Source organism: Microtus ochrogaster, chromosome 5 (genome assembly GCF_000317375.1).
Source record: "Microtus ochrogaster isolate Prairie Vole_2 chromosome 5, MicOch1.0, whole genome shotgun sequence".
NCBI lineage: Eukaryota > Metazoa > Chordata > Mammalia > Rodentia > Cricetidae > Microtus > Microtus ochrogaster.
In genome coordinates this window covers 18,695,576-18,723,540 of record NC_022012.1, presented here as the reverse complement: position 1 = coordinate 18,723,540, position 27,965 = coordinate 18,695,576, and the positions used below count along the sequence as shown (strand labels likewise).

Genomic DNA, 27,965 nt, shown 5'->3' with positions numbered 1-27,965 from the left:
TGTGTGTGTGTGTGTGTGTGTGTGTGTGTGTATGTGTGTGTGTGTGTGTGTGTGTGTGTGTGTGTGTGTGTCACTGGGGAGTAGTACTACCTGCGAGAGAGATGGCGTCATTGGAGAAACCGTGTCACTGTGGGGTGGGTTTCAGAGACTCTGGCCTGGCCCAGGTCTTTTTCTTCTTGCTGCCTTTGGATCCAGATGTGAACTCTTGGCTCCTCTCCAGCACCATGTCTGCCTGTGTCCCGGCATGCTTCCGGTCATGCTGACAAGGGACTAAACCTCTGAAACTGTACGCAAGCCCCAGTTAAATGCCTTCCTTTGTAAGGCTTGCCGTGGTCTTGGTGTCTCTTCACAGCAGTGCAACAGCGACTAAGACAGAAAGTCAGTCCGACCTAGTTCCTGTGGCAATTGCGACCCGTTTGAGCTTCATGATGTTTTGAGTAGGATCGTTCTGTGTTTTGAGGGACTGTTGTGTCTCACAGGGGTGTTAACAGAGTTCCAGGTTCTACCTACCAGAACCTAGTAGCACTTCCCCAGTGGTAGCAATCAGATGCTTCCTAAATACTGGCAAGTGTAACTGGGAGGCAAGCACCACATTGGAACCACTACCACCAAGAGCCATGACTATGAGAGCCTGTGACTAGCTGGGGACAGGGAGGAGGCCTGTGAAGGCAGAGTTGAGTCCTGGTACTGGGAACTGGGATGGGTCAGCAGGGTGTGATGCGGTGTTCAGTGCTGACCCGCGATGGAAGCTGTTTGTACACTCCTCCAGTGTTTCTCATTATTTCCGGTGAATGCTTTGGTCAGAGTAAAAGAGTAGGTGAGGTAATACATGTACAGTAGTACGTCTGGTTCAAATTGGAGTAGAACCCCAATTGGAAAGCCTATTGTGCCAGGTGCATCCTGGGAAAAAGATGGACAGGAAACCTGTGCTGCCTGCTCCTGTGGAATTTGCGTTGTGGACGTAAGAAGAATAAGTGACTAGTTAGTTACAGTTTGTAGTAAGTGCCCTGGAGGAAAGGAAAGGGCTTCTGTGTGGGGAAAAATGAACAAAGCCCAGGGATGTCCTCATTAGTAATACTAAGCCAAGACAGACTTTGGGAAGGGGCCTTGTAGTTGACTTTACCCAGAGGACAGAGAAGTGGTGGCGTCTGCCTGAGAACTAAGCCTGTGTAAGCCCTGTGGAAGATGAGCAGGATGGTTTCTTGATGCAGCCAGGGGCATGCAGGAAGGAAGGAGCAGGTCTCACTTACCCTGTAATGGAGGAGCGGTGCCTGTGGACCAGATCTGGAATGGGAGCGAATTTATTCCTGTTGCCGTCCGAAGCCCCTGAGGAGTGTTGAGCAAGATGGGCATGTTTACATCTTAATTCCGAGAAATCTGTGCTTGGAAAATCTAGGGACCCGACCCCGAGGTGGGGCTCTTCCAGGGTCTGTGAGAGTGGCGTGAATAGTGGGCATGGCTGTGAAGATGGTAAGGAGGAGTGGATTTCAGTTGGAATTTGGAGGTAAAACTGGTCGAACTTGGGGTGACTGGCCTTGGTGTGAGGGGTGGGAGGAGTTCTTCCTGGAGGAGACAGAGGATACCGTACAGGTGAGGACCAGGGCAGGCCTGATGGAGACAACGAGGATTGTGTCTGGACACGCCACTGTGAGGGGTGCGGGATACCCAGTGTGAAATGTCAGGTTTGTGGGAGGACAGAAAAATTGTCAGTGGAGGAGAAAACAGTAAGTGTTCATGTTCAGCACCAGGGTAAGTGACTTCACACTCCACAGACAGCATCTTACCCGGGTGCGGAGGGGCCGTCCCTGCCCGGCTCTGGGCCTGTGCTGCAGGTAAACTCATCTAACAGTGACTTGGGCCCAACCATGGCATTGTGATTGTCGTATTTACTAGACGTGGGATCTGAGGCACATAGGTGCTTAGTAACTAAACTTATGCCTTGTCACCCCCGGAATTCTTCTGGGCAGGATTTGAATCCAAGTCCCTGGTCTTCTGAGTTCTTGTTCTTAATTGCTACGTAGTGTTTCATTTAGTGAGCATGTAGCAAGAGGACAAGTGAGGCCTTCCATCCGGTTCTGAGAACCCCAGGGCTCTGTGTTTAGCACTCGCTGTTTCTTTGTTTCTTCAGAAGCAAGGAAAAAGGGATCTTAGGTGGATACCAAAGTGAAGGATGGGGCTGGAGAGATGGCTCAGAGGTTAAGAGCACTGGCTGCTCTTCCAGAGGTCCTGAGTTCAATTCCCAGCAACCACATGGTGGCTCACAACCATCTGTACTGAGATCTGTCGCCCTGCTCTGGCATGTGGGCATACATCAAGGCAGAATGTTGTATACATAATAAATAAATAAATCTTTTTTAAAAAAAAAAACAAAGTGAAGGATGGAAAGCAAGCAGTTAGTGGGTGGACAGGAGGGAGAGACGCTGAAGTGTGAAGCCCTGGGAGCATTGGCTCCTCCTGTGCTGACTGATCTCAGGAAGAGCCTGGACTCAGCCGAGCAAGCAGCTATAAGGCAGTGCTGTGTTGATTATCGGAATCCCATCAGAGTCAGAGAAAAAGTTGCAAGTTTGGGGGTTTGAAACAGTTTTTCCTCCTTTCTAAAATAGATTTCTGGTTGATCCTTAAGAATATTTATAGTCACCTAAATATGCTTTCTTATTAAAAAAAGTGCTCTAAATAGGAAAGTTTCCAAGAATAAGTGCTTGTGAGCACCTAAACTACATACAGTCAACTTAGTTCAGTTTTTGTAAGTATATAAAGCTCTGTTCTTTATGTGATTTTTTTTTGCCAATAGTAGGACATTTATACTAAAAATAGATGAAATTCTAATTACACACACACACACACTTTAGCTCTTGCTAAAATATGGTCACTTAAAGCCTTATCCTGATAGATTATATTAATATCTCTTCATGAGTGTAAAGGTTTATTAATGTCTCTTGTAAGTTTAATTAATGACATTTGTATTTCGTAGACTGCAAAGCTTATTATTTATGCTTCAAATTTATGTTGGGGTCTCATTTTTTGTGATTAGCTGTAATTTACCATTAGAATATTTCTAGAAATTAATTTGTTAGTTTTCTTTAATCCTCCATTCCATTGCTTACTAGTAATCAAAACTGGTAAAAATTCCATCCATTTCTAGATCCACACCTATGATCCCATGAAGAGGTCATTCCTCTGTGGGTGATTTTTTATAATCCAATCAAGAGTTGTTTAATGAGTGTATTTTAAAATGCATCAGGCTACAACAGCTGTGAAACATGCTTTAAATATACTTTTTATTTTCTTGGCATTATCATGATTGAATGAGAAAGAAATAAAAGGAGGCCATGACTGTTTCTAAGGGATTGAAGTTTTTATTGTAGTTATAAGGGGGAATACAGGCAGAGGAAGAGACATCTGGGAGAGTTCAGAGTGGACATGACCACCATACTGCCTGGGCCTTGTGAGAAGATGGAGAGAGAGAGAGATAAAGATAGAGATAAAGAGAGAGAGAGAGAGAGAGAGAGAGAGAGAGAGAGAGAGAGAGAGAAGAAGAAGGAGGAGGAAGAGGAGGAGGAAGAGAAGGAGGGAGGGAGGAACCAGGAACAGTGGTCAAGAAAGCAAGAGGCCAAAAGGTAAATAAAATAGGGGCTCATAACAAAAATGTCTGGGTTATGTAAGAAAGAGCAGTCTCTGGGCTGGAGAGTTCATGGTAGGAGGTAGGCCATACCAGCCAGGGTTTTATAATAACTCAGATTTGCCCAGTTATGTGGCTGTTCCACCCTCACTCTCACTCCTCATAGTAGTCATGGCTCGGTTTGTTTTCATTATGTGTGGGCGTATTTATTTAAGAACAGTGATGATAAAGCTGATGTACAAGAGCGCATAGGTTGGCTTTAGGGCTGGTGTTCAGAGAAACCAGTTTAGGGCTGGTGTTAATAGAGAAAAGAAGATAAGTGACCAAGGACACTAATATTGGGAGAGTTTGTATTTTCCGTTAGCTACACAGGCCAATTTGAAGGACTTCCTCGGTTACAACCTCTTCTGTGTGTAGTTGCTCCCTTTTCTCAGTAGCTTTGTCATTTCCTTATTACTCAGGGCGCTCGGTCTGTTGCTTGTCATAGAGAATATTTGTGCCCTCATTGCTGCTCCCGTCAACTGGAAGAAGCTTGACTACACTGCCTATGGTATTATGTGTTAGGACCCGGTATTCGTGGGGAAGCTCTGCTGGGCGAGAAAGATTTGTAGTGATGACCATTATAAATTCACTCCTGAGGAAATGCTTCTTCCTTACAACTGTTAGTGCAGTATCAAAATTCAGATGTTTTTCACTTTTACTTTTGAAAAGTATAACAAAATATACTTTTGTTAGCATGCTTACACAGCTGTCCTCATATGTCTGCTGACTTACTAGCTAAATGCTATTTTTAGAAGACCTTGGTCATTCCTCACCCGTCTTTGACGTCTGCGGAAATGTCCTGAGTATGTAGAACTTAAATGTTATTGTTGAGAATTTTACCTATGGGGACAACGTTCTTGAGTTTGAACTTGAAGCTAATTACTTGTCAGTCATGTTGGTCAAACTGTAGGGTTCACATCGGAAGGCTTAGACAGCGGTCAGAGGCAGATCGGTGGGAAGAGGACTTCATCTGTCCTGAGTCTGTTAATTCTCTAGACGGAACAGAAGTTTCTGTTTCTGCTCATCCTGAGAATCATTATGGTTCTATATCCTCAGATCTGTGCATGTGTCCCCCATCTTCATTTGACTTTATAATTTTTGAAAACTGAATAAATTCTTAATTTAAAAAAATGATTCTTGGTTGTTTGGCAGTAAGATAGTTAATAAGTTTGCAGTTGGAAGAGGTTTCTTTATCTTAACATTAGAATGGTTTATCAGGAAACAAGCTTGTTGAAAATTACTAAAGATTTGTAATCTTTCTGCCCCTCCTCCCTGTGAGCCCTGGTGCTTCCATGAAGGAGCTGTGCTGTAGACGTATATATTAGTTGGCGCTGGGCCCCAGCCACATGGTCATTTGGTATCTGCATTTGATGAGCTGTCATTTTCTGTGGTGGTTTTCATCTGTTGCAAAGAAGCATTTCTTTGATGAGGGGTGAGGACCACATTTACCTCTGGGCGTAAGAATAACTATATAGAATACAGTTAGGGATTATGTTGATAGGGTAAATGATGGTTGTAGGTTCTCCTTCAGGATCCATGACTTTGCTAGCCCTGGGAAGTCGGCTAGGTTTCTAGTACCAGAGGACTTCCTCTTGTTGCGTGGGGCTTAAGTCTAATAATTTGTTGTTTGCCACCAAGATATCTCTGTCACTGTTGCATTTATGGCATCGATATTGTGCCACACATGCCATTGTTTAGTTCAGAGCATCATAGCTGAATAAGATTGTTGGTCGCTTTCCTCTCTTGGAAGCTTGCACGGTGACTTTGATATCATGAAAGCTAGTCCTTGGGGTAGGGGAGAGGCATCTCAGATCCTCTAGGTCTGTCAGTCCCTAACGTCATATACATACAAGTTGCTTTATGTGGATCAAGAAGGCTGATCTATTTATTTAGGGGTGTTAGTGTGTGTGCTTGTGTGTTTGTGCACATGCATGCCTGCACGCCCGTGCTTGTCTTTCTATCTTTTCCTGTGTTGAAGAGACCTGTGTTCTACACTTTCCTTACTGGATTTATTAGATTTCACAGTTGCCCTCTGTGTGCTCAGAAGCACATTATTTGATTATATATTTGTTTTTTAAACAGTAAAATGCATTGTGTTTTGCCAGTGAACAGAACTTACTTTATGGAAATTGTCTATGCGGATACTGTTTGATTTTGAAATATTTGTGTTCACATTGTGTAAGGCTAAGACTTTTAAAGGAAGATAGAATTCATTACCTTTAAAACATGTCTTGTGTGATTATGCATTGCTTACTCTAGTATTTGTACATAAATTCATATTTAAAATGTATACAATCTGACTTTGTGTGTTTTTCTGTTTAGAATCCCAGTCATGTTGTCTGTGGGGTGGTGGTGTATAACTTCTGAATTCTGTTGTTTCCAAATATTCACTTTAGAACACATCATTTTGTCTTTTATACCTTTGAGATTTCTAAGGCATTTTATGTGTGTTCAACGTTTTCATGTCTGAACTTGGAGTCAGGGAAGCCTGAACTCTCTTGCAGGGTTTGCTGTATGCACCCATGCTACTTGAGACTTTGGGTCCCTTGGGGAAATAAAAGCCACTGGTTCTAAAGATTGACTCCTGGATCATTTCTGCTTAATACTGATGAGCAGACGTTAGATACTGTCAATATAATTAAGAGTTTCTATGTTTTTACCTAGCTTTTGTCGATTTTTTTTGTCAATGCTAAATGTATTAGAAGACTAGAATTAACCAAAGTTGATCATCAGCCTGTAACCCTGTGAACTCTAGATCTTATGAAGTGGGGTTTCTTTACATGGACTGTGAGTTTCAAAAGCAGTTTTACTTCTCATTTTGAGACTTAATGTCTTTATTAGTAAATTGAGCTTGTGCCTTCTTTTCCTATTAAGAGTAGAACATTCCCCTCAGTCCCAAAGAGGGAACAAATAAAATGAATTCAACCTATTAAGGCTTTGAAGTTGTGGAACAGGAAGATAAAAATGAAAATAGAAAATGGGCAGAAAATCACGGTTGCAGTCACTTCAGAGACTGTGAAGTCCCGTGTTAGTGGTAACAGCTCTGGGTCATGCAATAAGTGCTGGGCACTGATATAACCAAACACCATCCCCATTCTAGACTTTCTGCAAATGGGACTCAAGGCTAGACCAGTGATGTCTTAGAAAATCTCAGAGTGTTTCTTCTTAGGGAAGGAAGAGGGGAGGAATTTTAACTCTTTTCCTTTCTTAATTCTTATGTGTGGCCACCAAGTTTTAACAGTTCCACTCACAGTTACCTTTGAATTTGTATTTTCATGTTTCCAATCCCTCTTCGTCACCACCCTCCAGGCCTCCTCATCTTACCTGAATGAACTGTCACCTTGTTCTTGTCACTGGGTTTGTATCGTAGCTGTCCCACTTCTCAAAGTGTGGACTCTATGTGTCACCTGAGGGTTTGTTAGTAATGTATGGTTTTGAGTCCTGTACCTGTTGAATCAAGAGCTTTTAAGAGCTGGGCCCAAGATTGCTGTGATCTGGTGATGTGCTCCTCCAGTGCATGGCTGTGCTCCAAGGCCACTCGTAATGTGAAGGCTGCCAGGGAGTCGGTGGGCCATCTGTGTCTTCCTCTGGCTTCATGAAATGTTGATTGTTGGCTGGGAGGTGTGGTTTTGGCCTGAGATTGATCCACCTAACTGCCAGGTAGTAAATCACTGCTGGCCTCCAACACATGTGGGACATAAGGGACCCGGAGCACTCACCGTAAATCTGCCTTGGCCTTTCTGTGACAGCCTGCCTTGATCAGTCTGTCACGGTCATGTGTTATTATTGTTTGAATGTGAAGTGTCTTCCATTAACTTATTGTTGAAATACTTCCTCCCCATCAGTGGTGCTGAGGAGATTGCTGAGGAGATGCGTTTCTCTCAGGAGGTGGGTCTAGCTAGAGGAACATGTGTCACTGAGGGATGGGCTTTGCGGTTCATAGCCCCAGCAGCGGCCGGTTCCAGTGGGCTATCTCTGCCTCTCGATGGGTCCTGTAATTAGCTGCTGAGGAGCTCACTCACTGTCTCACCTCCCCACTGTGAAGGGCATCACCCCAGACCATGAAGAAAGGTAAATGCTTCCTTCCTCAGGTTGCTTCTCGATACATTTAATCACAGTGGTGAGAAAAGGACTTAAATATGTATAAATTAGAAACTCCTAGACTCTTGGGCTAATAATGTAAATATGACTAGTTAATAAAACTAGTTTTAGTACTTAGCTTATTTATTTATTTATTTGTTATTTAGTTTATTTAGTTATCCTATTTTAATAAAAATGTCTAGTTTTATCTAGTTCTCCTGGAGATTCAAATGCAATATGAGGGTTTGGAGCACTATGAGTCTATACTGCTGTATAGACTGCTTTTCTCAGACAGTTGCTTGTTTTCTATGTTAACCAGCTCAGCCCTCCCAACCCTCTTACACCATGATGCATCCAGAGAGTGAGGACCACGCTGTGCAGTGGGAGAATGTACAGCTCCTTCAAAGCAAAGCTGCTCCTCAGAAGGTGGCTGTCCTCAGTGACTGCAGCTCTTCTACCTTTGGCCCATGGTTGGGAAGCTCTGATTGCTCCACACTCCTGATGTTGTGGGGCACAGGGCGTGTGACCCACTGCATAGGTCACAAGTGAGTCCTCAGAGATTGTCAGTGGATTGCCATTATTTGTTCCATGCCCTCAGCACTGGGATGAGAATTCTTTTGTTGTGTTGGATCCAAGTCACATCTGACTTTATTGTATCTGTCTTCTGGCTGGCTGCTGTAAGTCCACACTGTCAGGTCTCAAACCCAGGACAAATGGCTAACAGAGGTACCTGCTGACACATCAAGTCAATGCTGGCCCTCAGCCCTCCGCATCACAGGTTCCTGTTACAGAGTCATCCTGGCTAGCATTCCCTGTCTCCCACCCCAAACCTCTCCAGCCCTTGAGTGTCGCCCAGTTTCTTTGATTCCTATCTAACCTAGGCCATTTTGGCTACTTGTCCTCTTGGTTCCTCACTTGGTCTCTTGGTTCTTGTCCTCTTTCCCTCATCCGCCCAGCCTTTTCTATTGGCCTGGTTCAGTGTGGACTCTTCTGGATGCCTCTGGCTGTTTTCTCATGTATACAACAAAGCTTCCTCCTCAGCAGTATCTTGGAGCACTCCTGTCCTCATTTCTCATTCATGCACCAAGCTATGTGCATGCCTTGACCCCGCTTTCTAGGGCCTCCTTTCATAAACTGTGTTTTAAGAAGGTCACTGATGCGCCTCTTAGATTTCTGTCAATCATAGTCTTCATTAGGTCTGCTTGAGTGCTTGGCTCACTTGATCTGGAGACTTAAGTCTTAGCCTTTGGAAATTTCACCCCAGAAGACCAGCTACTTGCTGATTGTTTTTGGAGTGCTGCTCTTGGTTTCTTGGATGTGTGTTGCCAATCCCCAGGGCTTTTAGACATCTGTTGTCTCTGAAGCATTCATAGCCCAAAAGTCCTGCTTGCCTTCATTTGGGTCCTAAGGAGTAGAAATGTTTTGTTAGCTTAGGACCCGGAAACTGGGTTTTGTTTTCAAGATATAACATCACACACACACACACACACACACACACACACACACACACACACACACACACACTAAGAGGAAGAGGGAGAGGTTTGACTTCGAAGGATAGATCTTGGTATTTTAGGAGGTGGTTGCTCAGTACAATCAGAGTGAAGGGTGTGTGGTGGGAATTGACTGGGAATAGTCAAGGGTATGTGTTATAGAATATTACTTTAACTATGTAAAGTGTATTACATTTGTTTATGTTTTGGAATATTACTCTTTTTTTTTTTTTGATTTTTTTGAGACAGGGTTTCTCCGTAGCTTTTGGTTCCTGTCCTGGAACTAGCTCTTGTAGACCAGGCTGGCCTTGAACTCACAGAGATCCGCCTACCTCTGCCCCGAGTACTGGGATTTGGAATATTACTCTTACTAGGCCAAGATGTGTTAATTTGTTTAACCATGTAAAGATATATTTGTTTATGCTGCTTTTGTTTAACTGTAAAGATATGTTGATGTTTCACTTTGCCTGCGTAAGGCATCTGATTGGTCAAGGCCAGCATGGTCTATAAGAGCTAGTTCCAGGACAGGTTCCAAAGCCACAGAGAAACCCTGTCTCGAAAACAAACAAAAACAAAAACAAAAACAAAAAAAAAAAAAAGCTGAATGGCACCAGGCAGGCAGTAGGTGAGTGACAGGTGGGGCTGGCAGGCAAAGAGAACAAATAGGGAGAGAAGAGAACAACGAGAGGGGTGGGAGAGGAACGAGAGGAAGAATGGGAGGGAGACGCCTGGGGCCAGCCAGTCACCAGTCAGTACGATACGGAGTCAGCCATACAGAATGAAAGAAAGGTAAAAAGCTCTGAGGCAAAATATAGATGGCGAGAATCAGGTTAGTATAAGTTAAAACAGTTAGCAAGAAAAGAACATAAGATAAGGCTGAGCATTCGTAACAAATACCAAGACTCCATGTCATGATTTGGGAGCGGTTGGTGGCCCAAAAGAAAGCTTAACGCTTGCTAGAGTATGGGCCCATCATGGGAGCCATGTATGGAGGTCATGGAGTTTGAAGGAGCAGGAGAGGTACTTATATCTGCTCATGCGGAAACCGGCTTCATTCCCCAGGATGCTTAATGGAGTAGCATATGGAGGCTCTTTACAAATGACTTTAGCCTCTAGAGAAGCCAAGGCTTGGGAGTGGACCCTTAAACAGTAAGAAGTAGCTGCTATTAGAAATGGTGAATAAGTAACTTGTCAAGGTTGACTCAGAAACCTTGTCTAGATGGATGTAGGAAGCACCTTTGACCTTGTAAATTTGAGGGTTGCCATTTGAGGGTTAATGAGACCAGAATGTGTGAGCATGTTTTCATAAAACTGAACTGAACTATGTTGAAATTTGGATTTAGGACACATTTCTTCATGTGTATATTGTTGGAAGATACGCTCACCAAATGCTCACGAATGGGAAGGAGGGGACTCTTCTGTGTGGAAGGAGTCCAGGTCCCTCTGGGGAAGGACCTTCAGGGCCCAGCGTTTAATCTGTGGAGTGAGGGTAAATGCAGGGTTGTTGTGGAGATCAAAAGTAGGGAGAGGAGACCAGTAACTTTGGCTTTTGGCCTTTGAAACTGGCAGTCCTTATGTAGCCTGGAATGCAGGAGCTCCCCAGTGGACAGCTTCCTTTCTTCTCCTGACCACTGGACCTGACCTGGGCAGGGCCAGTAGATTCCCTTCCCTAACTGCCTTGACACCTACCTTGTCTCTGGGGGACCATTAGGACCTAAAGGAACAACCCTCCCTAGACTCTTTTATTTTTTAAATTATACATGCCTTTTATTTCTTACATATTTTTGATTTAGGTAATTCACTATTGATGATACATGATAATTTTTTGACTTTTTCTTGTTTGAAAATTTCATGCATGAATATACTATGTTTTGACCAAATCCACCTCTCATTTTCCCTCTTTTCATTCTTCTCTGTCCCCCCTGCCATCCAACTTTTCCTCTCATCTTCATGTGCTTTGTTTAAAACCTGCTTTCTCCTTTTTGCACTGCCTGTGTGGGTGTGCATTAGTGCAGGATGGTCTCTGGAGGATGGGCAGCGTTCCGGGGCCATGGCCCCGAATAAGATAGTCTCTCTCCCACAGCAGTGACATTTGCTGGTAGCTCCACAGTTAGGAGTGCGACTCTATGAACTCCTCCTGGAGCCATGCTGGGATTTTGGCTGGCTGGATCTTGTTACTATCTTGTGTGCAGTTACAGCCTCTGAATCCTGTGGGCAGCAGCCTTGCCATGCCAGGAATACTGCACTGCTGCAGACATCTGCTGCTTCTGGCTGTCCAGTGTCTCTTTGGCAATGATTCCTAAGATTTGGAGGAAGGGGATGTATTAGAGACACTACATTTAGAGCTGACTGTACCATAGCTAGCCTCTTCTCTGCATGTTGACCATTGTGGGTCTAGGCATTAATCATTATCTGCTGTAAAACGGAGCTTCCTTGATGAGGGTTGAGAGATGTACTAATCTATGGGTATAGAGATAACTTAAGAGGCATTTTATTACTCTGTTCAGTTAGCAGAATGATAGTAATATGTTTTCCCCTAGGGCCTATGGCCTGGCTTACCACAGGTTGTTGGTCCAGTTGTTTGTCTTGTAGATCAGGCTTTAAATCTAATCAGAAAGTGATTGATTACTCCCCTAACATTTGTGCCACTCTTTCATTAGTTGTGTATCTAGCCAGGGCAGTAATGATTGTAGCTTGCTCACAGCTGGCTGGGTCAGACTGCTGAGTATGTAGTATGCATAGCACCTTCCAGCACCACTGAAGTTGCCAGGAGGAGGAAGCTTCCAGGGCAGTACCAGCTTGGTCTATCCATGCCCTGTGTATGACTTAGTATGTCTTTAGTGCTTGGGTCTTTCCATCAGCAATATAACCAAGAGCAGTGCAACAAACTGTAGTGTTTGAGGGAGGATCTATGGGACAGCACTGTGCGGCGGCTTGAAAAGAGGTCGCTCATACCTAGCACATGCTGCCCGAACTCTGTCCCATCCGTCCTTGGACTCTTGAGCTGTGGTTGGAATGTGGATTCATCATCCGGCAAGTTGCTTGGGCAGGAGACACTTGGTTGCCAAGAGCTCCAGTAGGATAAAATGTCCCGCTGCTTGCTTCCCACACCTGTGGCTGGGCCAGCAAACTGAGGCAAACTCAGGGCAGGAGGATCCTGGCTGCCTTGCTCACAGATGTGGCAGAAAATCCTGAAGCTGGGCTCTTAGCTGCCCCCACTGAACTGTCTAACTTCCAGGGAGTAAATGGAGAAAAGATTGCATAGGGGTGTGTGTCTAACAAAAGGCTCAATTCAGCTTCTGTGCTACAGGACAGGACTTGGGTTTAGTTTAGACCCTCCTGTCACACTTAGTTCTGCACAGTCATTTCGAACTCACTTGCGCCCCAGCTGTACTGGTGCTAACAAGTCTTAGAGTAAATTCAGGAACTTTGTTCTAACTCCCGTCTTCAGAGGAGTTGGGCTCTGTCTTGGTTAGCTGGAGTCTAGCAGCAAGGAGAGACTTGGCTTTGTAATGTTTCACCTCCAGTCCCCGAGACTGAAGATACAGTGTAGCATAGAATCTGGCGAATTAGGAGTTAGTGTAATATCCCAGTGTCTGATTGAGCTTTGGTGTGGGCAGTATGGACACTTCCCACCAAACTGGAGGGCTTTCAAACCCAGCATGGTAGGCAGCGGGGTCCTCCACAATCTCCTTTGAATTTCTTTTTTTTTTTTTTGGTTTTTCGAGACAGGGTTTCTCTGCGGTTTTGGAGCCTGTCCTGGAACAAGCTCTGTAGACCAGGCTGGTCTCGAACTCGCAGAGATCCGCCTGCCTCTGCCTCCCGAGTGCTGGGATTAAAGGCGTGCGCCACCAACGCCCGGCTTTTGAATTTCTTTTTTAGTTGCAGATTTTTTTCTTTTAAAGAAAAATTCAGTTATTGAGAGAACACAAAAAGGGTCTACTTGTTTAAGTGGAAAGAAATAAATTATCTAATAGATAACCCCCAATACACACACACACACACACACACACACACACACACACACACACACACACATATCAAAGTGGGCCCCCCATACACACACAAACCAGAGTGGGCCTTCCTGTGAAAATTCAGGCACTAGGGGAGTTAAAAGGTGGTGATACTTTGTGTATTTATTTTCTTGTTACCCTGGCCCACCAGTCATGTGTTCTTTTTTCTAAGGCACCCTTACCTACTGATCCTGTTTCCCTGAGTCTTTTGGTAGCTGTTTCCATCTATTGGTCCTGTACAGTATCTTTTAATAATAGGGCCTCACCTATCTTGCTGAGTGAGTGGATGAATGGAAACTGGGGTCACAGCCTCAGCCAGTCCAGTGGTGGTGGTGTGTAGGCTGTAGTGCTTCTTGTGAAGCCTCAGAAATCGCTCCTGACTCTCAGCCTGGGTCAGCCTTCGCTCTGATTGTGCTGGATCTCATCTGAAGTGCTGATCTGTAAGGAGGAGGTGTTTGTGCTAAAATAGTAACTAATGTACCTTTCTTTCTTCTTTCAGCTTCCTTTGCAGCCCTGTTGCACTGGTAAGATCATTTTTTCTTTAGTGATGTGTATTATGTAGATGTTTATAACTTAACAAAGCTACATCCCATGTATTTAAAAGAATCATTTCTGTATCATAAGGATGAATGTATCTTATATACCACAGTACTCTGAAAGACTAGTTTAATTGATAAATCAGGATCAGAATAATAAACTTTTTTAATAAAAATATCCATTATTAAAGAGGCTAGATTTGATACTCCAATTTGCTTAACATTAATATTGGGTGTATGTTGAGCGTTAGATTGATGTTTTTAATCTTCTGGATGGAACGATGTATGAATTTTGTGATCTAGGCAGTTTCTGAATGGTACCCGATGGCACATTCAGTGTGATCTATATTTTTATAGTACATCACTTAAAATATTGTTATAGTTCATTTTAATGTTAAAATCTAATTGGAATGTGTTTTCTTATGGAGAGAAATTTTAGTAGACTTGTTAAAACCTGGTAGAAAACAAATACAAATACAGTCGTTTTTCAGTTTTATTTGCAAACTGTCTACAATCTGTAGGACTTCCCTCTTTGCTTTTGGAGTAATCTTACAGCTTTACACCGTTGACTTTGTTGTTTTAATGTTTACAGGAGCCACATAACTCACCTCTTTGAAAATGATCGGCATTTTTCTCACCTCTCAACGCTGGAAAGGGAGATGGCTTTCCGCACTGAAATGGTTAGTTTTTTGTGTGTATATTATTTCATTGTAATATTTAATTTTCAAACGTTTTAGCGTGAAAAGTTTCAGAAAGCCATGCCCAAGTAAAAGAAGTAGACGGTTCTCCTTACTAATCTTATTGTGTAGCATCAACGACAGACCACATAGTCGTCCATCCCTCCTTACCCATCTCTGTTTGAAGGAAGCTACATTTAGCTCTTGTGCGAATACATTCAGGTTCCTCACAGGACTCTTCGCTGTTAGTGGTTTCTTAGCACCATCAAATGTAAACTGGTCTGTGAGTGAGCCGATGGGCACTCCACAGCTGATGATGGCCTTACTGTCTGCACTTGTGTTTACTGCTGTATTGCTGAATCTGATAATCTATAAATCCCTCTTTCTGTTTTGTTTTTCTGCCATTTATCTATTGAAGAACCAGAATATACACACACGCACACATGCACACACACAAACACACACACATACACAGATGCACACACACACACACACGTAGTAAACATGTGTATGTTCAGTAGAATTGTCCACTGTGACTCATGTTCTCACCGTGTTCCTGTCTCCTGTGTTTTCTGAAAACTAATGGAAGATGTGGCTCCCTTTTTGTGAGGATTCCGTTCAGTTGGTGGTTGATACGGTTTAGTGTCCTTGCCAAGCCCTTCCTCGAGCCCGGCCATCTCCGTAGTTCGCTCTTTTTATTAGAATAGACAAACTGCCATTTTCTTGCACAGTTGAGTTGTAACTCTGTAAAGAATTTTCCTACAACGTGGCTTTAGTTTCTTTGTGAGGTTTACTTCGTAGTGGAAAGACAGGAAAATGATCAATTCTTTTACTTACCATGTTTTTTTTTTTCCATAAAAATAATGTGATTGTCACATCTTCTAGTTGGAATCAGTAAACTGATTGGAATGTATTTTGTAACCTTTGGTGTCTGGAGCTGGCCATTCTCGTGCAGTCGGCTGTGCTGGCCCTCAGTGACCTCAGTAGTGTTTCCTTGCTGTCCAGGGATTCCTTATTTTGGGGTGCCGTACAATAGTTCCTACCCAGGCCTGGTAACAGGTAGAATCCAGACATTGTGTAGACACCAGGACCCCTGTGCTGCTAGTGCTCATTTCTACTACATGGGCCACTACTTGACCTTTTTGGTGAGCAGAATTAGCAAACATTATTTATTTATTTGTTTGTTTATTTATAAAACAGTGAGTCATCAATTTATATTAAGATTTTCAAATTAAAATTTGGGATTTGATCTGTTTTACTTGATATTAAATTTGTTTTAGTATGAGAATGTTAATTTCAAATTACTTATTTAATAGGATACAGTGTCAAACTCATGACTAGAAATGCAATTACTAACAGAAATGTAGTGTTTTCTAGCAGACAGAATGACCAGGAGAATTACTTGGTGTTCTCTTTCAATTTGCTAGATAGTTAAAGCCTTTTCTTTACTTTTGTTCCTTAAATATTGAAGTTGTCTGTTTGTAATTATATGGAATGTTGTATGTTTCTAAAGTGAAGCTCCCAGGCCAGGGTAGATGCAGTGGTTCCGGGCACTGCTGCAGCAGTGTCCATCGGAGGGGATGAAAGCAGTGAGCATCTGTTTTCTGAGTTTCCTGCATGAGGAAGGAGCTGCACCAGGCAGGCTTCTTCCTGGGCTGCCTGGGGTTGCTTGACTTGTTGCTGCTTCCCTCTTCAGCCTCTTTCATCCTTGTCTGTCTTCCGTGCCTTAAGGCTGTGTTCAATATAGAGTCACCTTGGTCTGCTTTGTCTTTGCTTCAACTTGATCATGTCATTATAGGTCCTGTTTCCAGAGGAGATCGTAGTCCCCAGTGTGGGGGTCCACAAGAGACCGTGTTACCGTACTAAGTTAGTTTAAATGGAAGTTTAGGAAGAAGTGTGTGTGTGTGTGTGTGTGTGTGTGTGTGTGTGTGTGAACTAATGCAAGGCGCTGTGGGCAGTGGGGAATCCCCTCCCTGTGTTCAGAGCCCGGCAGCTGTTCTTGTTCTGCTCAAGCTGCCAAGAAGGTGGCATTTGCACTTTGCCTATCTGTGTCCCCTACACTTGCCTTTCAGACTCTTGCCTAAACTTCATGGACTGTCATGGGGGTTTTATTTTAATTTTATTTGTTTATATTGAGGGGTGTCTCATGTATTATTGGCTGCCTTACACTTTGTAGCTGAGGATGTTCCTCCCGCCTTCTCTTCCCAAGCACTGGCCTCTCCGTGGTGCCTGTATCCGGAGTGGTGGGCATCGAGCGCAGAGCCTCCTGCATGCTGGGCAGGCACCCAGCCAGTGAGCTCTATATTCTTATTTCTATATTCTTATATTCTATATTCTTATTTTTTGTCTCGTGTTTTCTCACTCTTATTGCAACTCTTTTCAAAATTGCATACCAGACAAAATGTCCCTATTACCCTCAAAATACACCCCACCCCCACCCCGTCCCCAGTGTTAGCTCATCTGTTGAGTTGCTGTGGGTGGGGACATGGTTTGTAAAGTTATTGTTTATAGGAACATGCATAATGTGCAGTCTTTTTAAAGAACACATATGGATTTTTGAATGTAAATGTGGAGGAGTAAGATTGATGCCATTTTATGTATTCAATAGGCTTTTCATACATGGCATATGCTAAATTACATGTATACATATTTAAATTCGGAAGCTATTTTTGAAGCAATTTTTCCACATAATTATTTCAATTAAGATGAAATTCTTCTAAAATACACCTTTTTTGGAACCTAAGAATTTCTAAGTAGCCAGAAGCCTGTGAAATTATTGTAGCTATTACCTGCTTGAGTGCTCAGTTTTTCTAAACCAGTGTGTTTTAAATATTTGTAATCTAAGAAGATGAATAACTGTACCTTTGATTGTAACTGGAGCACATCCTTCTTTCAGGGGCTGTATTATTCTTACTTCAAGACTATAGTGGAAGCACCCTCATTTTTCAGTGGAGTGTGGATGATCATGAATGACAGGCTTACTGAATACCCCCTTGTTATTAATACATTAAAAAGGTTCAATCTTTATCCTGAGGTAAGTTGTTACTTTTCTCAGTTGTGATTTTTCATTTACGAAATTGCTTCTTAGAAATTAAATATGATTCTAACTCTTCAGTTCTGACTCACCATACTAAGTTTTACTTCACTTTTTAGTAGAAAATATGCACCATGGGGAAAGAGTTTATTGGGGGAATTTTGGATTTTGGGAGCTATAATAGTGATTGCTTAATTAGAAGGTGAGGGAACTGTCTGTGTTTGGTCAATTTTTGTCCTGTGTCATTTTCCAGGTAAGATCTCTTCCCTCTGCCTTCATTTGACTTATTTCTTAAGCATTTTCTGGATCCTGGGCTAAGAAACAACTTGGTTTGTGGCTTGAAATCAAGATGTCTTGCGAAGCCCACTTTTTCCTTTTACCTTCTTAACATGTGGTCCCAATAGGGCACCTGATGGCCGGGCCGTCTGTCTAGCTCTCTGCTCAGCAGCTGTCCTTAGTGGGTCTGCAGGCCTGTTTTTGTTTTTGTTTTCTTTTCCTACTGAGAGAATGTCTGTCACTTCTGGGTTAGTGACTTGATTGATTATTGAGTAATCAATAACTGCCCTCCAGAGTTCAGTGTTTTCCCACAAAGTACTGCTCTTGAGTATTTTCTGTGACTATATACAAGTAGATTTTACAAAAATGGGATTGCAGGGTGTGGGCAGTATTTTAAGTGTTCCTTTTGTCTTTGGGGGATATTCATAGCCAGCTTCTCTACTACGACCCTTCCATTGTGTCAGTTTTAGTGGCTGTATGCATGATCTACTATTGTCTCCTTTAGCCCAGTTTTTAACGGACATTTTAACTTTTCAGCTTCTGAATATTCTAAGCAAAGCTGCAGCGAATGTCCATGAATCTAAATCTTAATTATACACATCTTCCTTTGTTAGTTTTACTGCTATGATAAACAAACTTAGGGAGGAAAGGGTTTATGTGGTTATCTGATGGCCATAGTCCGTTGAGAGCCAAAGTAGGAATTCAAGGCAGGAACTGAAGAGGAGACCAGGAAGAATGCTGCTTACTGGCTTGCTCTCATGACCTGCCCAGATATGGCACCACCCACACGGGCTGGGCCCTCACACATCAATCATTACATCAGGAAAATGCCCCACAGACTTGCTGATGGGCTGGTCTTTTGGAGGTATTTTCTCAATTAAGAATCTTTCTTTCAAAATATGTCTAGGTTTGTGTCAAATTGACAGAAACCACCAGCAAAACATTTATTCATTTTTTTTGTTAAAAAAAAACTGAATTTGTGGATATAGCCCTTCAGTTCAGCAGAATATGTATTGTAATGATTTGGGGGACATACTGCCCAAAGGCCTTCCACATAGGTTATACAGGTCGAGTTCCTGCCAACAGCAGTTTTGGAAATGTTGATTTGTATCCTTGCTGATTTTGATAGACAAGGAAATTATAACTCCTTGATGTGTTTTATTCATTCATGCATATGTGTGCATTTCAGTGCTATCTAGCTACTTATCTCTATTTTACAAAAGAATTCCTATTCATGCCTCTTTGTCTCTGTTTCTATTGGGTTTCTTAAAGATCCTTTTTTATACATAATATGTTACTATGACAAACTAATAAATATTTTCTTTTTAGCTATAGATACTTTTCTATGCTTCATCTTATGCCCATGAATCTTTTAACTTATGAATTTTAAACATGCATGTAAAATATTTATTCTTTATAGTTATTTTTATATTTTTAACTTATTTGTAATTTGTGTTGATAGGTTTGTAGAATAAGAATTTTTTTCCACACTGGTCTTCTGTGTAACTTAACACTGATGAGAGACCCATCTTCTTTCCACTGATTTCAAGTAGCTTTTTATATACAAACTTAGTGTACATATAGATGACTATCATGTTGACTGAGTTTTCTGTCCTGCCAGGTTCCCGCAGCCGTTAAGTCCCAAAGAAATCACACAGAGGTCTACATTAATTATAAACTAACTGGCCTAGTATCTCAGTCTTCTTATTAACTCTTATAACTTACATTAGTCCATAATTCTTGTCTGTGTTAGCCACGTGACTTGGTACCTTTTTCGGCGAGGCAGCCACAGTTTACGTCCTCTGCATTTGGGTCATGAGTGTAGACTGAAACTTTCCTCTTCCCATAATTCTCATTGCCACGCCTCTACTTCCTGCCTGGCTACTGGCCAATCAGCATTTTATTAAAAACAATACAAGTGACCGGGTACAGACCATTGTCCCACAGCACTATTATTTTTGTCTGGATTTGATGGCCAGTTTGCCTTATTTGAGGTCCTGAAAGTGGACTTTGAACTGGAGATTTCCTTACAGCAAGGTATCAGAGGGTGCCCTCGGATTCCCACGTCAGCCAGGTTGGAGCAGGAGATATACAAAGGGGTTGAGCTGCAGTTGAGTCCCATCAAAAGCTCCCGTAAACCTCCTGGAATCTCTGGGCGGGGATAGCTTTATATGGTTAGGGTTCCTGTGGCAAAGGCCCCTGGACCAGGTATCACTTCTGCTGATGAGCCTATGACGGGATGCTCGTGTGACCTTGAGTCCATTACTTTCTTCAGCCCAGAGCAGTTCCTTAGAGTTGACAGCTGTCAGCTGCCAATCATCTGGGCAGCTGCTGTAGCTGGGAGTGCAGCTGCCTGGAAGGCAGATGAGCTGGCGTCCACCACCTCCACTCTTACATTGATCCATTTGGCTGTGCTTCTGTCAGTGTCAGCCTGTTCCGGTCGTTTCCGTGCTGGACCTGTCGAGTCGGTAGACGCCCTCCTCTTACTCCTTCTTTCACGTTTCCAGGACAGTTTCAGCTGTTGAGACTTTTGGAGGATTGTTTTATCTTTGTGAACTAATTTGAGATGTGGATTTACATCTTGAAAAATCAGACACACACACACACACACACACACACACACACACACACGTCTTTTGTGTTCCTTGGGTAGAAGTTTATATTTTCCTAAAAATATAAATCTTGCAAGTTTCTTATTTTAGTTTTTTTCCCTGTGCGTCACCAGTTGAAGACTTGTGTAGTGAAGTCTGCGTGGGAGAGGTCGAGCCTCCTCTGTCTAGATACAGAGGGAGTCAAACAGCTGAGGCATGAAAAGAAAGTTTGACAATTATGAAAATCTCTAAAACACATTCTAGTAATGAAAATTATTTCTTATGACGTATTTATTTTCTTTAAAAAGGTGATCTTAGCCAGCTGGTACCGGATTTATACCAAAATAATGGATTTGATTGGTATTCAAACCAAGATATGCTGGACAGTTACCCGAGGAGAAGGACTCAGTCCAATTGAAAGCTGCGAGGGTGAGCGCCTTTGTCTTGCTGTCCCCTTGTCTGTTGGGACGTAATAGACTTTCACCTTAGTGCTGCAAATAACAGCCATGTTATGGTAACTCTTGGCTTCTTCAGATCACAGATTTGGGCAGGCTGCTGTGCTTCCATGGTGACAGGATAATCGCATGGCTGGAAGAAGTGGACTGAACCTGAACTTCTTTCGTCACATTTTGGCCTTGAGCAGGGTGGTTCAGGTGTCACCTAGGATGTGTTACATGCCACATTTCCATGGACTTTGAACTTTTTTTTTTTTTTTTCAAGACAGGGTTTCTTTAGAGCCTGTCCTGGAACTAGTTTTTGTAGATCAGGCTGGCTTCAAACACACATAGATTTGCCTACTTCTGCCTCCTGGGTGCTGGGATTAAAGGAGTGAGCCACCACTGCCAGGCTAGACTTTGAGCTTTTTTTATAGCAGGGTGCTTGCCACAAAGTTGCTATGCTCTTCCCAAGGTAGCTTCCTTCCAGCTGGTCTGCTGTGGCTGCTGAGGTGGCTTTCCAGAGGCAGTGGTGTTGCTCTTGTCTTACTCTACTGCAGTCCAGCCCAAGTCCCTGCACCTCCTTAAAAGGTGTTTCAGCAGGTTTACAGCCCTGCTTGCGGACCAGCGTATCTGTAATACTGTTCTCATCACTAGTCTGTGTTCATGTCCTGTTTTCATATGGCAACCAAGGAAACCGTTTATCTGGCAAGCGTTTCACAGTAAGCACAGTTTAATGTGAATTGCTAGACTCATAACATAATTTGTGGCTAGAGCATATGTTTTGTTTATTTTTAAAGGATTGGGAGATCCTGCTTGCTTTTATGTTGCTGTAATTTTTATGTTAAATGGACTAATGATGGCATTATTCTTCATCTATGGCACATACTTAAGGTAAGAATATTTTAATATATATTTACAATGCATATCATAATAAAAAGTTTTTAGCTAATAATTATTGATAGCTTATTGCTCAATTTTAATAGTGTTTCTAAAATGTCTATTTATGGTTATAATAGGATTTCTTAGTTATCTGATTTTACTGTTGATATGGCAGTCAAGCAGACGTCAAGGGGACAGTTTTACCTGAGGGTTCATGTTCTCCAGGGGCCATGGGACAGCTAAAGTTACAGCCATGGGTGGGATGGGTGATGAAGGCCTTAGTGTGAGGCTGGCTTCAAGCTTGTTCCAGAGTGAGTGGAGTAAACTTGAAGTTTACCAAGCAGTGAGCCATGAGTCAAGCTGAGCTTTGATCTCAGAGTACCCGCACTGCCGCCTTCCCCAGAGGCACACAGTGAACCCTCAGCACGGTGTCATGCTACAGAGCATCAGCTATAGGGAGCTTTAGGTTGGCACTCCAGGTTTTTTTCATGGAGTATTTTAGGGACTGGAAAAATGACTCAGTTGGTAAAATGTTTGCATTTCTTTTTTTCTTTTTTCTTTTTTTTTTTGGTTTTTCGAGACAGGGTTTCTCTGTGGTTTTGGAACCTGTCCTGGCACTAGCTCTTGTAGACCAGGCTGGTCTCGAACTCACAGAGATCCTCCTGCCTCAGCCTCCCGAGTGCTGGGATTAAAGGCATGCGCCACCACCGCCTGGCAAATGCTTGCATTTCAAGCATGGAGACCTGGGTCCTTCACCAGAACCCAGAGATATTAGTTACTTTCATGTTGCTGGTACAAATCACCATGACCAAAGTGGAAGAAAGAATTTATTTTGGCTTATGGTTCTAGAGGGATAAGAGTATCCTGGCATAGAGGCATGGTAGCAAGTGGCAGGTACAGCAGAAGGAGCAGGAAGTGGAGAGAGCAAACTGGAACTAGGGCATGAAGTGAAGGAATAAAATTTCAAAGTCCACCTCTACTTCCTCAGCTAGGCTGTGTGAGTCCCCAAGCATCATCACCATCTGGGGACCAAGTTCTCAAATAACTGTGCCTATGAGGGACATTTTTATCCAATCCACCACACCTTGTTAAAAAAGAAACTTGACATGGTGGTAGGTACATCCTCACCCTGGGGAAGCTGAGACAGGTAGATTCTGATGCATGCACGCACACAGACACACAGACACAGACACAGACACACACACAGAGACACACACAGACACACACACACGCGCACCACAGATGTTTTAAAGTAGATACTGGACTATCCCATCTTTAATAGTGTCACTACAACCTAAGCTTGTTACATTTGTGTCTGTGTGTGCTGGGTAATGCCCTAATGCTTTCCCTGTTTATAGTTGCAGTTCCACAAATGTCTGTGGTCTTAAGGTGGTGGTGAGGGAACGATTTAGACGCAGAGCATCCGAGTCTGTCCAAATAGTGATTGTTGTTCTTCTCCCAGGGCCAAGGCCTACATCTTGCCTCCGTTCTGCCTGCCTTACTGCCTTACAGACCTCTTCTGTACTGCCCAGGCTTGGTGCTCCTCCACAGCCTGCATTATTAGGATGTGATCATTTTCCGGCTGTCTGTGTGGTTTGTATAACCACCAGGTAGAGCCCATGCTGCCTGTCATCACAGATGCCAATAAGCCAAGCTGGGAATTAACCTTTAAGTTGCCCAGATCTGAGAAGGCTGAAGAGAAATATCCTAGAAACTACATTCCACCCCATCTCCTGAGAGCAGGCTTTAGAGCATGACCACAGGGCCCTCCTTCATTCCAAAGTTCCCCTTGCCTTCTGGTCAGGTGATTTGCCGTGTCTCTGAGGTTCTTGATACTTCTCCTGCTCGTTACCTGTCCTCCACTTTCTCCTCCTATGATTTCTCTCTGTGCACTGGGGTTTCCATGACCCCAAGGCTACTGAGCCTTGAGCCACCACCTGGTTAGAGTCAATTTGGAACAAACAAGCCCTTTGTGTGTGTGTGTGTGTGTGTGTGTGTGTGTGTGTGTGTGTTTGTGTGTATGTGTGTGTGAATTCCTTTCTGCAGTTTGAAGTTGTATGCCTAGAAAGTGCCTCTGTGTGTCCCTCCTGCCCCATATAATTTTTATTAGTCCCAAATAATTTCATTAGTCCTGCCCAAGGGTATCTCTGAAGACAGATGGGAAAACCAGCCCAGCTGCTCTGCTCACAGTCACCACTTAGCACCAACAACATGAAGGCCTCTTTGACAAGTCCCCCGTTCACGTGTGCTTCGGCTGGGTGACTGTGGGTGCAAGTTTCATATCCCCATCCTTGACTCATTCAGCTTGTTGGAGCTTCTTCTTAAACTCAGGCAGCATGCTCCTGTGCTGTCGGGCTGCTACAAAGACATTCGCAGAGGGTGGGGTGGAGAGACATGCAGAGCGACACACATGGGAAGCACGGGGCCTCCTAGCTCTCCCTTTTCATTCACAAGCCTTCTTCCTCTGCTTGGCCATTTGGAAGTTTTCTAAATTTAGTCTTTATGTCATTGTATGGAAGCATTGTTGTGTCTGGAAGATGAGTCACTCCTGTCGACCCGACATTTAACCACTTTCCCGTTCCTGGATTTTGGGGTTGCTAACTAAAACTCCTAAACCTTAACTCTGCCTTTACTTTCTGTGACCAGTCCCCATCCTCCAAGCAGTCTGTGAAGAAGAGACCTGTCACTTTGGGGATTGCAGGGATTTCAGTGCCACGGCACCTTCAGCCTCGCCATCCCTACAGAACTGGTAGCTCTTTGCACAGTGGGCCAGAGGATGACCTTGGGATTGAGACAGGGTCTCACTGGCCTAGAGCTTACAGTGAGGTGAGGCTGGCTGGTCTAGGGATCAGTCTGTCCTGCCTGCCCAGAAATGGCTTGTACGGATCGGCCACCATGTGCTTTTGTTTGTTTGTTTGTTTTTAAGTGTGAGGTCTGATGACTGGACTCTGTCCTCCTACTCCAAGTACTTTTCCAAATTAACCAATTATGCTGTCTTTCTGGCTGCTGGCTGTACTTCTAAGAGTTACTGTTAACGGCTATAAAGTACTATCATAGTTACCATGTTTATAGTTTCCTATTTTTTCTTATTTGAAGGTTAATTTAATTACTTTTCTAATATTTTGACTGGGAAAAAAGTGCAGAGTTTTTAAAATATGAGTTAAGAATAAAGAGGATGATATAAAAAGTTGTCAAGGAATTTGTCAGTGTGAATTGTGTTAGGTAGAGAGAAATAAAATTTAGAGTTTTGTCTAACAGACTAGAAATGTACAGGGCAGACTAAGTGTATGTCATTTGTATGTTTGTTTGTTTATTAAAATAACATGGAAATGCAGTTAGATATTTTCAAGAAGCCAGATATCCATTGCTTTTCATCAGAAGAAGAAATAGATGGGAAATAGCAAACAGTGATTGGGACTGACTCCCAGGATTTGACTTAAGGAGACGATGAGAGATATTTTCCAAATGTAGCTTATTCACAATGTAATTCTTTTATTGGATGTAGTAATAGGAGCGGCGGGGCCCCAGCACCCCAGCCGCACCCTGGCTAGCTTATGCCCGAAATAACAACACACAAACTGTATTCATTTAAACACTGCTTGACTCTTTAGCTCTAGCCCTTTTCTCTGCTAACTCTCGCACCTGGACTAACCCATTTCCAATCATATGTGTCGCACCCCAAGGTGCGCTTACCGGGAAGATTCTAGCCTACGTCCATCCTGGGTCGGAGCTTCATCGCGTGTGCCTCAGAGAGCAGAGCTCTCACCTCTGCCCGCATGAGCATCGAGTCTCTCTGAGGTGTCTGCCCCTGAGAGGAGAGCTGTTGAGTCTCTGAGCTCACTTCCTCTTCCTCTCAGCGTTCTGCTCCTCCCACCTACGTTCTAACCTATCAGGTCAAGCAGCTTCTTTATTTAATTAACCAATGACCTTCCTCCATCACTTCCCCTTTTTCTGTTTAAACAAAAAGAAGGCTTTAACTTTAACATAGCAAAATTACATATAACAAAACAGTTATCAAGTAAAAATTACAATAATCTTCATCATAATTGAGGAAAACTATAACTAACTATTCTTAACTCCATCAAAGACTCCAGAAAGATACAATATTGCCTAAACAAACAAGAAAAAAGCAACTTTTAAAACTCTAGAAATGACAGAGACATCTCACTGCCTGGACAGTCACCCAAAGTTCCTCTGTACTGTTGGGGCATCCATCTTCGGCCTTCAGGCCCATGGTATCCAGCAGACATTTCCATAAAGCAGGAAAATTCAAAGTCAGTTCAGTCACTATCTGCTGTGTCCTGCAGAATGTCTCGCAAACTCTTTCATGAATCAGGAACCCCGAAAGATCATCTCACCTTAGGCAAGTTCAGTAGTCCTCTCTCTGTGGGTTCTCTGTGTCCAGTTTATGCAATAGTCCAGGCAAGAACAGTTTCTTGCCCAAATGGCTATCAAATTCCACAAGGATCCTCTTCGATGCCCATCTTCTTCTTGAAGTAGATGGTGCTGCCAGGAGCAGAGTGTCTCATTGTCATGAAAAGTCCTAAGTTATTAAAACATTTAAAATGCCATATTCTATAATCTTTGAAAGATATGAAGAATGCCTATCTAAAATATATCTATGCACATCTAGAAAATCTTAACTAACATGACTACAAACTTGACTATTATGATTATCTATTAACAAGCTATATATATTACATTTTAAGTGAACTACACAATCACAATATCTTAATCAATAGCAGAAATATGCATATACATATAACAAAGTTGACCTTAAATCTCTATCAATAAAGCAAAATCTATACTAATACAAATTATTCATATCTATATCAATTGGAATTCTCAGTATTTTAGTATTTCTCCTAAATTCCCCTTCAAATTACTCTTTAGGCTGCATTGTTTGTTTGTGGCTATGGTAGTTATGTTATTCAGTGGGCATCTTGGTATTAGCATGCTGTAGATTGACAGTACTAAGGATAGGGTTCCTTCCATAGCTTCTTTTTGGGGAACATTCATACATGTTCAAGGCATGAACTTCTTTGATTTGTAAAATTCATAAATGTCCAAGGTATGAACTTCTTTAATTGGAAAGTTGATAAATGCCCAGGGCATGAACTTCTTTGATAAGTAAATACCCAAAGTATTTGTTATTGGATTTCAGAGCAGATACCAAGCAGGCAGACAGCTCTTGGCAGTGTAGCAAGGCTTTGCAGTCCTTTGCAGAGCTTGAAGTTAACTCTGGACAGTGTGCACCGAGAGTCGATTGGTTCGTTAGTTTTGGAGTTAGTATCTCCTCTGCAGTGGTTCACTGATGGATGTTTTGCAACGGACAGTCTGGAAAAATACACACATAGAAAATTCATTAAAAGTTACTGATGGAAGATGTGTACAATATTTGGGCAAAAATTTGTTTTCCTTTTGGAACTAATACAACAAGAGATGGAGTGCAGTGCTGGGTTAGAAGCTTAGGAAGTGAAAGGCAGGACACAAAAGTGTTTGAGCCTGAAAACTGAAGCTGAGACCTTAAATGCTCTGTAACCGACAGGACATTCACGTCAGCTTTCTATCACTGCCACAAACCAAAGTTTCAGCTTGCAGCAAAGAACTTTGTTTCTGTTCACAGCTCTAGAGGTTCCACCCATGGCAGAGTGGCTAGTTCATGCTTGCCACACATAAAAGGCATGGTGGAAATGGATTGTTCTTTATCATGTAAGCCTTACTAGACTTTACTACTGTAGGAAGGATTTTCCCAGTGACATCTGCTCTGCATTGGTTCTCATTCTATCCACATAGTCTGATCTTTACTGAAGACTATTTTCATTTTGAAGAAACCCATCTAATACCCTGTGTATAGGCTGTTTGTGGTGGGAAACTCACTTAGGCCTGCGGTGCCTCTAGGAGGCAGGTGAGCAGGGTCTTTCGATGAAGCTGAGGTTTAGATAACAGTAGACAAATTTTCTAAGATTTCCTGAGTGCTCTTCGGTTGCCATGTTGGGATTTGAATGCAGACAGGACTTCAGAGTGTGTGTGTTCTTTTTGCAGAAATTAAATCATCTATAGCTTAATTTATTATTTATACATTCTCAGTAATGAAGGAAAAATAACTTTTTATTTCATTTTCAAGGAGAGTGGTACTTAATTTTTAAAAAGTTTTACCTAAAGTACTTCAAAGACAAATGCTACTTAGAAGGATCCCTACTTTCTGATCACTCTCTCTCTCTCTCTCTCTCTCTCTCTCTCTCTCTCTCTCTCTCTCTGTCTCTCTCTCTCTCTGTCTGTCTGTCT

The 27,965-nt window shown here is 42.7% G+C and overlaps 1 protein-coding gene across 1 annotated transcript in view; it reads left to right on the top strand.

The window, feature by feature from the left end:
• The window catches only part of Dpy19l1 (dpy-19 like C-mannosyltransferase 1), a gene marked incomplete at its 5' end in the record, with an annotated part of 94,939 nt that overhangs the window by 4,373 nt on the left and 62,601 nt on the right, over positions 1-27,965 (top strand). The window contains 5 exons of the mRNA XM_005347450.3: positions 13,747-13,771; positions 14,376-14,463; positions 17,357-17,494; positions 20,670-20,790; positions 21,596-21,689. Coding sequence (XP_005347507.1) covers positions 13,747-13,771; positions 14,376-14,463; positions 17,357-17,494; positions 20,670-20,790; positions 21,596-21,689 — 466 coding nt within the window. The remainder of the gene's footprint in view (positions 1-13,746; positions 13,772-14,375; positions 14,464-17,356; positions 17,495-20,669; positions 20,791-21,595; positions 21,690-27,965) is intronic.